This window comes from Zonotrichia albicollis, chromosome 12, assembly GCF_047830755.1.
Source record: "Zonotrichia albicollis isolate bZonAlb1 chromosome 12, bZonAlb1.hap1, whole genome shotgun sequence".
NCBI lineage: Eukaryota > Metazoa > Chordata > Aves > Passeriformes > Passerellidae > Zonotrichia > Zonotrichia albicollis.
Genome location: NC_133830.1, coordinates 16,339,421 through 16,356,800, shown reverse-complemented (window position 1 = coordinate 16,356,800; position 17,380 = coordinate 16,339,421). Strand labels below are relative to the sequence as shown.

The 17,380-nt window shown below is 41.7% G+C and overlaps 1 protein-coding gene across 11 annotated transcripts in view; it reads right to left on the bottom strand.

The window, feature by feature from the left end:
* DOCK3 (dedicator of cytokinesis 3) overlaps positions 1–17,380 on the bottom strand; it is a 184,913-nt gene that overhangs the window by 12,379 nt on the left and 155,154 nt on the right. For 5 of the 11 annotated variants that reach the window (XM_074550057.1, XM_026792412.2, XM_026792413.2 and 2 more), the window contains 12 exons: positions 15,772–15,858; positions 14,112–14,216; positions 10,191–10,332; positions 9,347–9,513; positions 8,725–8,811; positions 8,087–8,266; positions 7,031–7,114; positions 5,638–5,754; positions 5,102–5,223; positions 3,502–3,637; positions 2,884–2,965; positions 861–1,013 (listed from right to left, as the gene is read on the bottom strand). In XM_074550057.1, the coding sequence (XP_074406158.1) occupies positions 861–1,013; positions 2,884–2,965; positions 3,502–3,637; positions 5,102–5,223; positions 5,638–5,754; positions 7,031–7,114; positions 8,087–8,266; positions 8,725–8,811; positions 9,347–9,513; positions 10,191–10,332; positions 14,112–14,216; positions 15,772–15,858 (1,462 nt within the window). The remainder of the gene's footprint in view (positions 1–860; positions 1,014–2,883; positions 2,966–3,501; positions 3,638–5,101; positions 5,224–5,637; positions 5,755–7,030; positions 7,115–8,086; positions 8,267–8,724; positions 8,812–9,346; positions 9,514–10,190; positions 10,333–14,111; positions 14,217–15,771; positions 15,859–17,380) is intronic. The other 6 variants (XM_026792417.2, XM_026792418.2, XM_074550061.1 and 3 more) reach the window with 2 other exon arrangements.

Here is a 17,380-nt window from a genome sequence, read left to right as displayed (position 1 = left end):
TTTTTGAGGTAGTTTCTTGCTTTCTGATCCCTGGCTTGTGTAATCTTTGAACTGCAGTAAAGTTCAGCAGTGCCTCACGAGCCACCTCAAATGAAGTCAAACCGAACTGAATTTCTGATTGACCTTTTACACAACAACAGTGGTGCTTCCCTGACAGGGAACAAACTACTCAAGGGTCAAGCCAGGTGAAAACTGAGAGATACATACTGGTAATAATGAGTAACTACTGCTGTCTGTTGTTAGCACAGAATTAGAAAATTCTTGCAGTATTCTGAGTTCAGTTCTAGCACTTCTGTAATTGTGATAAAATCAAATAATTGATCAACTTTCCTGATGATTATCCTTTAAAAATTCTTTATAGATTAATAGCTTAGTTACTTTCTTTGGACAAGCCAAAGAATCACCTGTGTTGCTATTTTAAAAATCCATAAAAGGGTAATTTTTTGGAAGTGGAGAACAATTTGAATTCCTGGATTCTTAATACAAAACATCATGGCTTCCTTTGGTCACTGATGGAACCAATTTGTTTTAAAGATACCCATCTCCTCAGGAAAGGACTCTGCAGTAAAACAGAGAAGGTGGTCTAAGTACCTGCATTATCATTTGAATAAATGAGAGAAGCATTTAAAAATCAGGCTAAACCCTAGAAACCCTACCCAACCATGCTCAGTTTAGAGCCACAGGTGGCAAAGATGTTAAGCTGATAAATTTAGGTGGCCATTATGATGAATTGTTGGCCTTTGTCCACTTCCCATCTGAGCAGTGTTCAGCTGCAGCATCGTGACTCTGGTGGCTTTGGTGGCAGTCTCAGCAGAAAGGCCGGGGGTTGGATGGTCATGGAGACTGAGCTATGCTCTCACCTCTAGAGGTGGTCCCTCCAGGACAGAGATGAGGCACATGGGTGGGGGCAGCGTGGGGGAACTTGCACAGCTGCCGCCCATGCTGTATCTGCTCTGTGGGGAAATAGAGGGCTTCAGCCTCCAGGGGTGTCAATCCAGCACCTTTCACCAGCGCTAAATTAAAAAGAATATAAATAAATACCAAAAAAAAAGGAAAAAAAAAAAAAAGGATAGAGGTGCATTGGCAGAGCTGCATGTCATGTCTGTGAAGTACCTTGCTCCAGCCAGTAATACTGGACTCATTTTCACAAGCATCAAATTCACCCAGTTAAAAAACAAAACAAAAGGAAGAATCACCAAAGAGAAGAATACAGCTGCATTATCACAGTGGAATTTAAGTGTAAAGGCTTTTTCTCATTAGGAAGAGCTCCATTTCCAACAGCAGTGTTGTAATAACCAGGACAGTGACTGGCACACTGGGAAACACAGATTGCATCTGAGACCTTACTAGAAGTGAAATTCCTCGAGTGGGTAATGTCTGAATGCTGTGCTCACCTGATTTAGAAGTGAACAACAGAACAGCAGAGAAGAAACATTGTATCACAGGCTATATAAATACTTTCCAAACTCTTTACTTCTCTTACTGTTTCCCACTGGAAATCTGTCTGGGTCCCATCCCTGGGAGGTGCTGTTGGCTCACCCAGCAGCCCAGAGCCTTTGGAGCATTCATCCCGTTGGTTTCTAAGCAACAGTGAATAATACCGTAAAGAGAAGCTGGTGATGCTTTGCAGTCATCAGGCTCAGGAAGACTGTCACAGCCTGTCACAGCCTGTCACTGTGAGCCTGTCACTGGACTTCTAAAGTGGAAAACAGCGTGAAACAGTACAGCACCAAAGCCTTCAGATCCCCCCAAAGATTCACATGCCAGCTGAGGCACATCCACTTAGGGACCCCTTCCTGACATGACAGCCCTCTCCTCAGTTCCATCTTCCCTCTCCTGTTATTCCAGTTTCACCAGGTGACTGTTTGTCATGATTTTCCTTCCAGCCCTTGGTAATTAGTGCAGCTATTTGCCTTTATTTCAAGATGTTCACTTCTCACCTTTCTACTCCCTCTGATCTGATCCCTCAATTAAATCACCTTGCTGCATCAGTGTCATAACAACAGCCAGTCAATTAGGATTTTACTGGCAGATGGAGCAAAAAAGCCCCAAGACTGCTTGAGAGAAAGGGCTCTTCTCCATATTCCCTCTCCATTAGGAGACACAGAATTCCCCTGTATGGGAAAAGGGGTAAGATTTAAATATCAGCCTTCATCTCTGACTATATCCTGGACACCTTCTTCAGATGCCTGCAACTGAAGAATCCAAAATGAGAGGAAAAAACCAAAAACCTTGAAGAGAAGTTGTGAAAGTCAGGAGATCACACGGAGTGGTTTTACTTCAGCTGGGGAAGAAAATAATTAGCAATATCAAGACCAGCTACTGTAACACAAAGGCAATATGAGTACCCTCAGAGTCTGCTTTTATATTTTTCCTTTCTTCAAGAATTTCCCAGCAGGGAAGCCCTTCTTTATCTCCATTATTTAAAATTCCTATATTTCTGCATTCATCTTATACATCAACTTTGGTATACACATGTTTCTGCTAAACTGCCTCAAGTCCTTTGTCATAATATCTTTAAGCTTGTAAAATTATTTCTTTGCCTTTGTCTTCATGATCTCTCTTTTAAGTACTATACTGAGGACTATTCTTGTTTTCCTCCAGACTGCCTGCCACAATTTTGTGGTGGAACAATGGAAATCATTATGAAATTCAACCGCCTGAAACCAGCTTGTATTAGAAATACATTTGATATATGGATGAAAAAAAGCTTAAATGGGGAATTAAACCATTTGTAAAGAAAAAGTATTGAAGAGATATTTACATGTCCAAAGAGAAACAGTGTACATGTTGCTGTAGGTGGTGTTTCACCTGTGAGTGAGCCAGGCTGCCAGCCCTAGGGAGCCCCTGCAGGTGCCCCCAGCAGGGCCTGTCCGTGCTTACCTCGAGCGCTGGAAGGGGCAGAGTTAATCATCTGCGATGGCGCCGAGTGAGTGGAGCTCAGGCTGGAGGTGGAAGGACTAGCCTGGGATGAGGATAAAACAGAGACATTGGTGACTGAGCCTTGGTACCTGGGCTTAGGATAAACAAGTGCAGGAGGCAGAGAAACATCGGGAGAGGCCTGAGCACATCAGTGCCTTAGGGATTTTCCTGTCTCAGATGGGCCAGGGCAGCCTCTGCCCAGCTTCAGTGCAGGCCACTGCTAACCTGCACTCAGGACTGTGGGACTTGGCCACCTCCCCAAACCAAGAGCAGCACTAACTGCACATGTTCAACAGGGCAGGTAAACAAAATGGGACACAAATCTCACTTTCTGAAGGCAGCAGGGTGACCTTGGACTGCAGTCACTGTACAAACATAGGAGATTTCTTCCTGAAGTTAATCTAGTGAGTTACTGTCATATTTCTTGCACAATGTTAGATTCTACCTATCCAGTTCTTTGACAAAAATAGACAGATCCAAGCACGTGCACAGGTGAAGTGTACTGCTCCTAAGCAAAACCCTCAGGGACTTGTTCTGTGCTGTTCCCAGCCGTCGCTGCTGGCTGTGCTGGAGCTGTACCTGCATGTGGTACATATCCTCAGCAGTCTCCCCCACAGAGCTGTCTGTCAGGATAACCAGGTTTCCTGTTTCACTGGAGGTGTGTGACGACAGAGAGGATGAGGAGTGTCGGACTGAACCAAGCATGTTCAGTGGGCTGGAAAAAAACAGACAGTGCAGGGGAACAATTATTTTTTAACCTCTTTGTGAAGCCTGATTTTTTTCCAAACTAGTAAGTACCTGTAGTTACCTGCTGCTTTAGGTCACCTCAAGATGTCAAACACTTTTGAAAAGGCCAAATAAGCTCAAACAAATCCATAGATGTGGGTAAATATGAAAGAGGTGACAAGAAGATTACAGACAAATCAGAATAGTATGTAGGATGTTGAATTTCAGAACCCCAATCCAGCATAATGTCACCTTATGACCTTGGGTGCATATTTGTTTTGTTTATAACAGAACACACTGAAGCCACTCACATTTTTAATGCTAAGATAAGTGGGACCAGCTTAAAAAAACATTCCAAAGGAACCCAAGCACAAGACACACAGGTCAAAATCCAGTTTTCCTTATTGCATGCATTGGGCCTCAGCATTACAGTTGAGGGCAATTTTGAAGCTGACAGTAAATTAATACAGCCCAGCTGGTGTGCAGGCTGTACCCTGATCTCCCTCAGGGAATGAACTTTTCTTTGTCACTCTGAACCACACACACAAATACACTGTACACTACAGCATTTCCCCAGTTTGTCCTAAAAACGCTTTTTCGAAGTGAGGTATTTTGAGGAAAAAAAGTTATCACCCAGATACTGTTTATCAACTGCTAAGCCATGGGAGCACTATAAGCTACTCAGCACTAGCATAAAGAATGTCACCATCCTGGATTCATGGACCAACTTTCCACAGCTTTTTATGCCAGCCTTTAAAACCAGCTAAAATATAGCGACTCAATAACAAAAATAAACACAGAAGAGCAATTAGCATTTTCAAATAAGCAATGTTGGCTGGATATAAAAAGCACTATTTTGTCCTTGTAATGCCAATTTTTATGCTCTGTCATTATCTTAGATTTAATATGTGGACATTCAGTTTGAAAAAGCACCACAGGGTCATTTTTTTGATGTACTGATCAAAACACCATGACAGCCTTTCTTGTATTTGGCTTCTGATTTAGTCAGAATTATAAAAATAATGATGTTAACAATTTTGATCCTTCAAAACGGGTACATATTGAGGTGAGTTCTAAAACAAGCCATACAATTTTATGGTAGATAAGGACCCAGTTATTTGCTGTTGGTGCAACAGAAGTAGGACAGTTTGGGACCTTCAAAGTCAGATTGAGTCTGGAGAACTGAGTGGCAGATTTGTGTTTCTGCCTCTACAGTAAGTAAAGTGATGGAGTCACACCTGGAGGTGTTCAGCATTTGCTGCAAGTTGGATTTCTCAACTTTCTTATTCCAATTGTCCAACTTCAATAATTAGCAGTGAGTGAAGACAAAAGGCACTGCTGCCTGAACTGCTGCCCCTCGTGCAGTACTGCCAACACTCCTTGGATCCTGGAGCCTTGGTGCAAGGGCGTGCAGGGCCCCTGGGTGTTTGTTTGGGAAGAGGGGAGGGCTTACCTGTGTCTGTGCACCAGCTTGATGCTCTCTGGGCTCATGGGGCCGTGCGACACCAGCACGTTGCTGCGGGGGGTGCTGGAGCCAGAGCAGGCCGGGCTCAGCTTATCCAAACCAGGCAGCTCCTGCAGGGCAAACACACTCCAGCTCAGTCACTCCTGGAGAAATGCAAGTTTTCTTCATTCATGCTACTTCCAGTTATGGGACTTCTTTTGAAGAGAACATTCAGCACCTGCTGGTAATCTTCCTCTGCCTTACATAATTTTCTGCTATGTGAAATAGCAGCTGAAAATTAAGCTTTACAATTGCTCCGTGATATGACAAAGAACATACAAATATTAACAATTCTTGCTGAAAGGCCAGGTTAACATATTTTCTAAAACTGCCTTCTTGCACAAAAATCAAGAATTCCATTGGTAATTTGGCAGTCCAGTAGGTTCAATCAATGCTGTATCAGCCCAGTTCTTTTGTGAACCTTACTACAACTGACAGATGTTTAATCATATTATTCAAAACTGGAAAAGTGACTGTTGGCTTACATGGTACAGACTGGATCGCATCATCTGGAACTGATCTATCAGTTTCTTATGCAGGGGACGCATTTCGGGGTGTACAAATTTCTCATGGACTGCCAGACCCACTCCTAGGACATGTACCTGGAAAAAGAAAATGCAATCAAAAACCCAAATAAATTGTGTCTTAAAGAGAGAACAGAAGTCTGCCCTGCAGTTCTGGCAATGTGCAAGGAATATGCCACTGTCCATTACAAGACTGCTGCTAATTAAGCAAGCCTTGGAGTCCTGGCAAGTTCATACTACTCCAACAAGTATTTAAGTGTGAGACAAGTACATTTGTGTCATGTTGCATTGCTTTTCTTAGGAGATAACAGCAAAAAAACCCACCAAAAAACCAGCTAGATTCTCTCTGCAGAGTGAACAGCATTAAGCTCTCACACAGATAATGCCCTGTGACAAAAACCCCTCCCAGTGCCAGGGACAGGGGCTGAGCTGCCAGCAGAGACTTCTAAAAGGAGTTTCTGATGTTTCTGATAATTGAGACGAACAGCAGCAGTGTGGCACACACTGTCACTCCTCCTGTTCCTCATTAGTTACTTCTAAAGGTCACTTTTCCAAAGGTCAAACATATAATGTTAATGATTGAATGAGATTATATAAGGTCTCAGATGAAAGAAAATAGCAATGATAGGAGGCTTAAGATGTACATAATTCCCTACATGATCCAAAGTCTGTACAAACAATAACTAATTAATCTTCAGACATCTCCTGAGGATTGATGGGAGATAAGCATTATTTTACAGATGGGGAATCTGAAATGCAATTCAGTGATTTGTAGAAGAACAAGCCTAGTAGCTCTATTCAGATTTGGGCACATTGTTTAATGGGGCATATCTTTCCAAACTTTCAGTTAAGAGGGAGGTGATTATCTGATTTCATTCCCATCAAAGCATCCCACAGCTTTATCTACCAAGATGTTTCAAGGAGACACTATGGAAAAATAAAACTGCAGATAATATAAACAGGCATTAAGTTTTCATATGTGACTCTGCCACTTTAATCTCAATCCTGACCTGTCCTGCCTCTGATTATCTTTGAAATTTGCTAGGAAGACATAGTTCAAAATGCCAAAAATGAATGGCAGGCTTGAAATGCAGCAAGATGTCTGTTGGATAATAAATGTAGAAAACAAAATTAATGTACTTTCAGCTGAGCTTCCTCACATCCCATAATGTGAGTGACTTATCATAACCGCCTTGCCCACTTCCCTCTTGTTTTTTATTTGAATGTATTTAGATTTCCTGTACCAAAAATCTTTTGCTTCTCAATGAATCAGTTGGATATGATGTTTAGATGGACTGCTGATGAATCCAGACAATGTAGCTAGCAATGTTCTTCTGCACCTGAGAAATAGTACCTGTTCCTGCATGAGTTCCTTGAGCTGGGTGATCTTCTCTGCGTCTCCAGGGTGCTTTGTGATATAATCCTTATCAAAAAAGGCCTGCAGAAAGAGGAAAAAAAAGTACCTTTTGCTTATGGGAAGGTGTTCAGAGTCAAAGGATGAAAGGAAAAGGTCCAAAAATCTTAGGAAAACAAAAAATGTATTAAGGATAACAGCAGAGCTTAATTTTATTGGTTTTTAGCACTCTGGGATGCAGAGAAAACGGGCTTGGCAGCTGAAACGATTCTGTTGAATCATGACTCTGACCAAGTTTCCCCCTGTGACAGTGATGAGCAATACCACTAAGCCTTGTATCTTCCAGTTATTTGAATTTTATAGTTTCCTTCACATAACTGCCTAAAGCTAAAGGAATTTAGTGAGCAAATTGGCAACTAATGTAAAGCCTGAAGAGCATTCTCTCCATGGCTCCGTTGCTCAGAGCTCTTCAGGCTTTTCATCCCAAACCCATGAACCACTGCTGCAATTTTTCAGTATTTTACCCTAAACCTACCTTTTGCAATGCTCAGTTTAAGTAAGAGCTTGCCAGAGATGATGCTGGATAACATATTGTATTTAACATCATTTTAGTTCTACAGTGAGTCTGCAATTAGCCCATCAGCAAAGATAATGGTTCAACAGCATGAATTAGTGGTTTTTCCTGATTCCAGACCTAATCAGTTACCACCAGTTCCACAGCCTCTATTGCAAAATGAATTTATAATGCAAGCAGTATTCAAAAAGCTGCTTCACTGTTTTACCTGCCAGGTGAGGATTTCCAGATAAGCCAAGTGCCATCTTGGAGAAGCCCTGCTGTTCCCTGGACCTATTTCCAGGTGAGATCCCAGCTCCATCCCTGGAGCCTCCTTGCACGCGGCTATGCAAGTGCAGAATAACCAAGTAGGGGGTACAACCCCATCTTTAGATAATGCACATGAGAATTCCTTATCTTATTAAGCCATACTGTAATTGAAACAGAAAAGCAGATACAGCTGAGGAAGGGTGATGCTCAATGAGAAGCAGAGCCTGGCTCACCTCCTGGTACCGCGCAATTCCCCCGTTGACGGCGGCATCAATCACTCCGTTCAGACACATGCTGAGAAGATTAATGTTGCCATGCATTTGTTTATGCTGGTACTGGCTTATCAGCGTCCTCAGCTCCTGGTTTTTGTTCTCAACCACTTGAATGGCATTTTCCAAAGGACTTACTTCAACCTCAAAGGCAGTAAAATATACTTTAATTCTGTGGACACTTCACTGAGATTTATTATCTTCCTTGTAATAAAATGGTACTCCAGGATTGTTCAGTGAGCTCCCTTTGCTTTTACTGCTTTGTACAAAATTAGCTACATTAACAAACTCCACTGTTGGCAGTGCTGGATTTCAGGTCACTCGGTTGCAATAATAGATGTCTTTCTATATACTGAAGACATGGCAGCAATGCAATTATTCCATCCTTTTGGCACTGTCTCCATTATATTATTAGCTAATACAATTCCCCTGGTTACATTCAGCCATTATTTAGATGAAGTGGTAGAAAAAGGATGCATTTAACTCTTGGTAAACATCATTTTAAACTGCAAGATTTCATCCCAACAAGTTTTAAGCTGCCTATGCTATGTCCTCAGTAACTCATCATTTTGACCCTCAGTTACAGGAATTATGAATGTTACCAGTTCTCTTCTCTCCACTTCAAACCAGCGAGAGATCCCAGGCAGACTGTGAGTCAGGGTCAGAGTGGTGCGTTCAATCCACAAGCTCTGCAAGGAGTAATTGAGGCTGTGAGGAGCAGTGAATCACAACCACATCCTCTGCACTCTTACCACGAGTGCAAAGGGGGCAAGGCTCAGAAAAGAATGCATTAACCTCCCAAGCATTACTTCTGTAGAAGGTCTTCCTGAAAGTCACTTAAACAGCAAACCAGGAATTCAGTAGGCTTGAAACAACATATTTTACATTTCTATTAATTTTTAAAACTTGTCCAGTCACCAGTTGTGTTATGAGACCCAAAAAGACATTGTAGACCTGTGTGTCAGTAATAAAAAAAAAATCCAGCCAAACAAACAGTGTCTCTGGGCACTAAAATAACTCACCTTTAAACTGGACAATGCTTTAAGCAGGTCAGAACTCAACAATATTCAATCAGACCATGGGCTTTACCTATTATTTGAGTTACTGTAGTATCTTTGGCTATCAAATCAGGATTACCTGAAAGGCTCTATCAGCATAAAATAAGAAGACGGTATTCACCTTGAAGAGATGAACACTTAAGCACAGCTTATTCGCTACTTGTACCTTAAACTCGTTCTCCTTGTCCTTGGGGCCCTTGTGGAAGGGTCTGTCGTAGCGGAACTTGCGGATGTTGTTGACGCGGTAAAAGCTCTTGATGCGATCGGGGACACGGTCCATTTGCAGCACGTCTATATTGTCTGGGATGGGAGTCACTGCATAGATCTGCAAATCTGGAAATTGTGCAGTCAAAGAAAGCTTTGTCCATGTGTTAGCAAAGACAAATAGGAAACAGCAACCCACACAGGAGGCTCCATTTGCTGACAGTGACATTACGGTTCAAATCCTGCACAGTATCCACGCTGTTCTCTCAGAAGGCAAATAGTGCAGGTTCCATGACTAAGCTCTCCAAAGTCCCTGCAGTCCCCTTAAATGTGATGTGGTTCAGTCCTTAAATGCACTGAGCATTGTACAGGTGACCAGTGAGAAGAATGAGATTCAAAGCTTTGGGTATAAAAAAGTTCAACAGTTTTAAAGAAAGGGAAATTGCAAAAAAGTAAAATACTGATGTAAGAAAAATAAGCAGAATGGAAAATAGTGCTTTAGAACTAGTATCTGTTCCCAACAAAATATTGGTCTAGAGAAGGTATCAGGAATACTCCTAAGGACACACGCTGTGTGTGATGTCAATGCTGTTGGTAAAGCATTGGAACATGGATATAACTGAGCACAGCCTGGAGCATGACCTGCGCTACTCCCCAAATCAAAATTGACTGCTCTCTCCAACACTACATCCCATAACAAACCAGTTACTGTCTGCTGCAGACAGGGTCTGATTTTGTCCATATCCTGCTCTCCCTCTGTGCTGTGCCCCAGCTCAGGGGGAGTTTGCCCTTTCACAGAAGGATACACTGGGCATCACACTGCAATATGGAGTCATCGGGGTGGTTTGGGTGCTGCATCGCGATGGCCTGGGGGAACTCGCTCAGCATCCTCTGCTGGAAGGCTTCCAGCCTCTCATAGTCGTGGCCCCGACACACGTATTCTTTGTTCTGCAACAAGGACAGGCATCAATTAGTGTCCTTAAAAGTAAGGTAAATTCTAGTGACTTCTGTCTCACTTTAAATGTCTCTTCAAAACCAAGGACAAATGACAGTGGCGTTATGCTAATGTGAGAGTAGATGTATTTTATCCCTTCCTTTTTCTTTATAATGTATTTCATGAAGAAGGGATGAATGAGGAGACTATTCCACTGATCTCTGAACAGCACACTGGCTCTGATTCAGGCACACCCAGCATTCAGTCCTGTGGTCCCTTACCTGCTTTTCAGAAAAGGCACTATTTTTAATTGGACTATATCAAAACATATCAACTAAAACTTAAGTCACCAGCTTGGCTGTTCTGTGCTGGGAAAGCTGCTGTCAAATACTCTTTATACCAGATGGATAAAAGTCCTGAGGTTCTGACAGAGCAGAGGCAGATATGTGTTTATCATTTTATCAGTTCTCCTTGGAAAGAAGTTGCAACAAACTATTCACAAAAATCACTGTTTAATCACTGCTGTATTATCACAGCCATACAACCCAGCCCTGATGGTGATGAACAATACATGCTCAGGAACTCCCCTGTCAATGGTACAGTAATACAGAAAAGCTTTACCAACAATTCTCAATGGCCACTTAACAAATTCCCCTTCAGCCCTAAAAGCACTTTCCTCTTGATGAACAAAATTTCATTTCTGCTAATAATGGAAAGCTGCATTTAGATGACTCTTGAGGCATTAAACCACTTGTGCAGAGTTCTTGGATGCTTTTTGAGCTATCTCTTAACTCCAAACAGCACAATACAGGATTTCTAAATTCCTCAGTGTCAGGAAGATTGTATTCCAGTGTCTTAACCCTCACAAAACACAATTTTCATCAGTATTAATATCTCCTAGTGCAAGACCAATCAAAGCAGGCAAATTCTCTCATTTCGGTAGTTTAAACTGTCATAATAACTAGAAGAACAGGGGGCTTTTCATCTTCATAAAACAATTAAAAATTTAATAAACAAGAACAGCCTTTTATTTCTTGCATTTAGAGGCTGCAGTATATTCAAGAATGTGTTTTTAATTGCTCTGGAAAAAGGATGTGGCCAAGCAGTTCTTGATCTTGGTAGCAAAATTGAAGGGAAAGTAGCAAAAACCAGATCATACAACACAGCCAAGGAGTTCAGTTATCTTTGGCTTTGCATTTCAACTTTGTGGGAAGGATCTCCTGTTCTGGCTGTGACATGTGTCACTTTGTATGCATCAGTCACAGCAACCAATGGACTGGGAGAAGAATCACATCATGACTCTTGACAGTTCAGTCTGTAATGCTCAAACTTTGCAGCTATTATTAAATTTGGAGTGAGCCCATGTTTGAAGGTGAATCTTTTCCTGACACTTACTGCTTTCTCTGTTTTAGCTTTTGATTGCAGCAATCTAGAAAACTGTAAGCCTATAAATAAAGTTATTGTGATTCTAAAAATAATGCCCTGAAAACACCTCAAAGCTAAATCTAATAAGACTTCAGACAGATGCCAGCACAAGGTCTCAAAACATGGCTTGCCAAGCCTTACTTGAACTTCTGGTAGATATGGACAGTTTTAATTTAAATTTACTTATGTAGAAAAGCTAGAAATAAATGCAGAATTCATAGAAACATGAACAATGACTTTTCTAGACAAAAAAAAATCAAAGATACAGAAAGAAGTGGTTATTTTCTGTCTTAAGCTATACAGCAATAGAAAAATACATGAGAAAAGGGCTTGAAGTTATTTGATCACTTTAAATCACTCCCATACCCATTTGAAGATTTTAAATCCATGTAAATCTTTTTCTTCTCTAGAATAGCTGCTTCCAATCTCTTTACAGTGTGATCCATGCTGATGTGACTGCTAATGGGCTTAGTCTGTGCTCCACAATGTGTGTGCTGTATGGATCATTAGGGAGAGAAAGGAGGAGGATGACTTTTAATGAGATTGCTACATTAGTAATCTGCTATCAGAAGTACTGCTACCAAATATAATTGCAGAATTAACAAGGATTATAATTATGTACGCTCGTGCTCGCTGGTAATTTCTCCAGCCAAGGATCCACGTTGTTACAGCACTTTGCAAAGAGCCAGGGCTGAGCACAGGGAGCTCAAGCAACACCAAACACCTTGGCCATGCAGGATCCCAGGTAAAAGGGAGGAGCCACAAGATAAAAAGATAAGCTCCAGTCCCTGGCAGTACTTCAGATGTTAGGAATGTCTGTGTGCCAGCATTACTGTGCTGTCACTCACTCGCTGAAATATTTGTTGTTAGATATAAACCCCAGGAATTGTCACTTTTCTCTGGAGATCTTCCTGGGGCAGCTCTGGGTTCACACTGCAGCACCCGTCCTTTCTTTGGATTCCTCTGCAGGACCTTCTGCACAGGCTGCTGCATTCCAAATTCTGTGAGGAGCAGCTGGGGGAGGATGGGCTCAGACTGGAGAAAAGGAGGCTCAGGGGGATCCTTCTCTTCCTCTACAACTCCCTGACAGGAGGTGGCAGCCAGGTTGGGATCAGGCTCTGCTCCCAGGGAACAAGGGATAGGAGGAGAAGAAACTGCCCCAAGCTGCACCAGGGGACATCCAGGCTGGACATCAGGAATAATTTCTTTGTGCAAAGGGCTGTCAGGCATTGAGGGAGGCTGATGAAGTCACCATCCCTGGAGGTGTTCAGGAAACACCTGGACATAGCACTTGGTGCCATGGTCTGGTTGGCAAGGTGCTGATTGGTCAAAGGTTGGATCGATGATCTCGGAGGTCTTTTCCAACCGAAATGATTCTGTGATTCTCTGATTCTGGCACTGTTCACCTTCAAATAACATGAAACCACCACCCTTTATGCACTGGTATTTCTTCTTCTTGACTAATTTCAACTTGCCTTTATTACCCCTGCCTGTGTTTCTATTGAAAGACTATAATTAAACCCCAATGTTGAAAACCTTGTTAAAAACAAAAACAAACAACTTGATAATCAGAGGGGAGTATAAGAGGGCAGCTCTCAAAATGGTTTGGCTTTGTATGGCTTCATCCCGTGTACCTTAATTGGTGCCACCTCTTGTCCAACCATTCCTTCAAAGAGAACACAAACCATGCACCTGCAGTCCTTGAAAGCTTCCAGTTACCTTGTCCTGTCACATTCGATGGCATCTGCCATCAATTTACAGGCAGCTCTTGGAGCACTTGTCAGATTATATTCCTTCCTTGCTCTAAACTAGCAACAAGACATTGTATAAACAAATACCCATTTAAAGTTTGAGTCCTCATTAGGAAAAGAAGAAAATTTCACTTTTTAAATGAATTGGTACACAGCAGACAATGAGCTCCAAGTGAGGACGTGTCCAAAGAAGCTGTTTGGCTTTTGTTGAAGAGAGGAAATTTTCACTTGTACAAAGCATAAGAGTCATCAGGCTGGGATTAGAATTCTGTCAAGTGAGACTTTTTTTAAAGTGTGATAATTTGAGATGATGAAAATTAGTTGTAATGACCCAACATTGCTGCAATACAGCATTTTGCTTAATATAGAGGCAATTTGTGCTGCATCTGCAGATCATCAAAAATTCACAGTGGCATGAGTCAAATTTCTGATCTCTGTTCCCAAGAACATTCCCAGTGGACCGTGTCCTTCAGTTCAGCCAGAAAACTGTTTTTATTTGTGCAGGCAGAAAAAAATATGCTGAATAGTAGACACCATATCTCCAAAACAAAAAACAAAGCCTTAACAGCTACTGTGAGCCTGGTCACTTTGTCACATCACGTATAAGTTTGGCTTACCCGCAGGAAAAATGGGAATTTTCGACCATAAAAACCAACTCTGAAAAACTCCGGTTCTAAGCGCTGCTGTTCCATGATATTATCATAATAGGTAGCTTCCATTTTCTGTGGAGGAAAGAGATAGCTGCTATCAGACCCTTAATGCTGCACTTAAAACATTAGCATCTCAACACTCATTAAAATATCATATTACTCTTTTACGCCATGATTTTTTATGAAAAGACCAACATTCTTTTAAAGATAAAAATTATTCATTAAACCAGTCTACATGGTGGAACAGACTAGAATATCACCTTACTCATTTTACATTTTGGAAGATGACATTAATTTTTTCCTGGTTTATCTTATTTTAAATTAAACAGGTCTTGCATATAATTTTCTTTGCATTGCAGAATTAATGGCAAAGCTGAGATTAAGATCCACGTTGCCTGGCTCACAGTGTCCTATTCTCTCCTACAGATCAAAATCCATACCACTGCCTGGAAAATTACATCTAATTGGGTTTGCCTTAATTGAGTTGAGGGGTATGAAAAAGGATAAAACAAAATTAAATCTACAGCTCTGTGCACCAGAAGGTTTAACATGGAAGAAAAAGGTGGTTGCAAAGAGGAAAAGGACGTTTTTCTAGTTCCAATAAGCACTTTTGTGGAATTGTGCCAACAAAGATGAAGAGTGGGATTTCCAGACCCTTTGGCAAACTGAACTCAGTTGAAAGGCTCACAGGAATTTGACTGTAGCAAAAGGTGGCTCTTGAAGGTGCAGAACCAGTTTGACACCATTGCTTCCACTGCAAGGAACCCTAACTTGCAATATTGCATCCTGGTTTGTGGTCATTCCCACAAACTCTCCAGGAAGGAGAAGGTCCCAAGGCCAGTGCAGGAGGCATCAAGGAATGTGGTGGTGATGTGAATGGCACAGAGAGTGCACAGCCCAGCTGGCCATGTGCTCTCTTTGGGCCCACTTTGGAGAAAACAGGTTCTTCAGAAGTGCAGTTTATCAGACCTTGTTAGACAGGTGTCTTCAGATAAAAATAAACTGGACTTTTTAGAAAGAGAATTTAAACCACTGCGTGTATCCATGCAGCATAAATCTCAGATTTGGATATGTATATGCTACCCCAGGGGACAGGAGGAGATGAACTATTTTCACATTCAGAAAGTTTTTAAATAACAACAGGAACTTCAGCTTTTTCTGATTAAAGCATGATGCTGCAAATGTGCCCTGATTTCATCACGTGTTTGGTTGAACCAGAGGACCAGATCCCTGTAAACTGGTATGAATGCCATAAACATTTCTCTTCTTCATTCTCTCATTCATCTTACCTCACTGAGGCACAAGCTGTCCTTGATTCTTTTAGAATTATAATGAAATACGTATTAAAAAATAGGATATTTGAACAAAAAAATTATATGTAAATATGCTATTGCATTAGCAAGCCCAGCTCCTCTGTGTGTGTGTGTGTGTGCTGCCTTCATATACTCACAGGATTTTACTGCTACCAGACTGGAATCATTTCAGTGCACCTACAAAGTCATCAATGTGAATCAACAGCAGGAGTGCCAGTGAATGCATGGAGCTCTGTAAGGAATGTGGTTCTATTGACATTCAGTGTGCTCTGGAATGAGGCAGGATGTGCAGGAGGGAAGGGGCTGCCACTCACCCGGATCCAGCTGAGGCTCTGGTAGTCATAGAGGCTCTCGTACTGGATGGCCAGCTCTCGGCACAGCGGGATGCCGAACTCCCAGCTCTGCGGGGCCAAAGCAAATCACACTCACAGCAAACACAATGCTGCTGCCAGCTCAGCTGACAGCAATATGGAAACTCAGCTCTGGGAACTCATTGGGTATGAAATGGCAGAGATTAGATGGGAAAATGCAATGTGGTGAAACCATTTCCATTAAATAGCAGATCAGTTCCTTCTAAAAGATGGGAACAGAGGCATATGTTCCGTGGAAATTACACACACATACTGCTTGTTCTGACAGTTCATTTATGAGACTGGGAACTTATCTGGAGAAAGATAATAAAACTAACAATTTTTCTTCGTGCTAGACACCGCTTCAACCCACCCCCAACAGCTCCTTTGCTTCCTGCACTAGAACTCCCTGGAGTGCAGAGTTAGGGCTTGGCTCTCCAGCAAAGTGCTCCCCTCCCCAGGCTGCTCCTTCCCACTGAGAGCACAAACTGTCAGCAGTGGGAACACTCCAATGCACAAAACATCCTCAGAAGTGACCTGCATTACTGCACTGAATCAATATCCATATTCAGAAAGCCACACTCTTCTCGTCAGCTCCCAGTCCCACACAATGGCTCTCTCCTAGCACACCACACTCATCATCCCACAGGTCAGGAGGGACACAGACCCACTTAGGGCACACCCACACTGAGAGAGGGACTCTCCTGTTACCTCAAGAGGCTTTTTGGAGAGCTCATTTTACACTGAAATCTCCTCTTCCATCACCTTTTACCTGCACACCCTGGAAGCCTTTTAGGGGAGTGGCTGTTTCTTACCATGCTTATGGTAAAGGATTTAGAGCACCAAGGTCTCAGGTGAACCTTTACTGCATTAAGTTTTATTATGCATTACTGGGCTAATTTGCCAGTTGTTTTACATGGGACCCTACTGCAGTGGAAACAAAATTGATGTGTGAGTTAGGCTATCACCTTAAGTTTTAAGAATATTAATAGCAATATTGTAAATTCTTGGAAACAGTCATTAACAGCAATTATGTAAAATACTAGCACTTTATATGGAAACAGTTTTCCTGGTTACATGTACCTTCACATAAAGTGAATCTCTGCTGTTTCATTTCATTTATTAGGCAGTTGACAGTGTTTCCCTTTAAGCCCACATTTGTAGTGTCTTCTCCTTACTACAGCTCTTTAGCTTCATTTAACTACAAAAGCTTCAATAAAAACTTGCTAAATAAAACATTGTACCAGAATCAATTTGGATATTCCAATAGTATTTGTAGTTTGGGAGAATGGGAGGCCTGATATTTATTTAGATCAAAGCAATAGACACAACAGGAAAGGAACTGAAAGATCAGTTTCCTGACTACTCTGAATATTAGTGAGGTATTTGTGATCTCAAATTAACAGGATTTTTGCTGTGGGTTGTCAAAATCCATGACACACAAACTGATCCACTGAACTGAGATCAACCATAGTCAGTTAAGTGTTTGTATTTGCAAACTCAAAGACCACTGCATTTTTTATGGTTGCAGCACATTCTTTACAGAGATACTATACATAGATTTTCAGTCCTC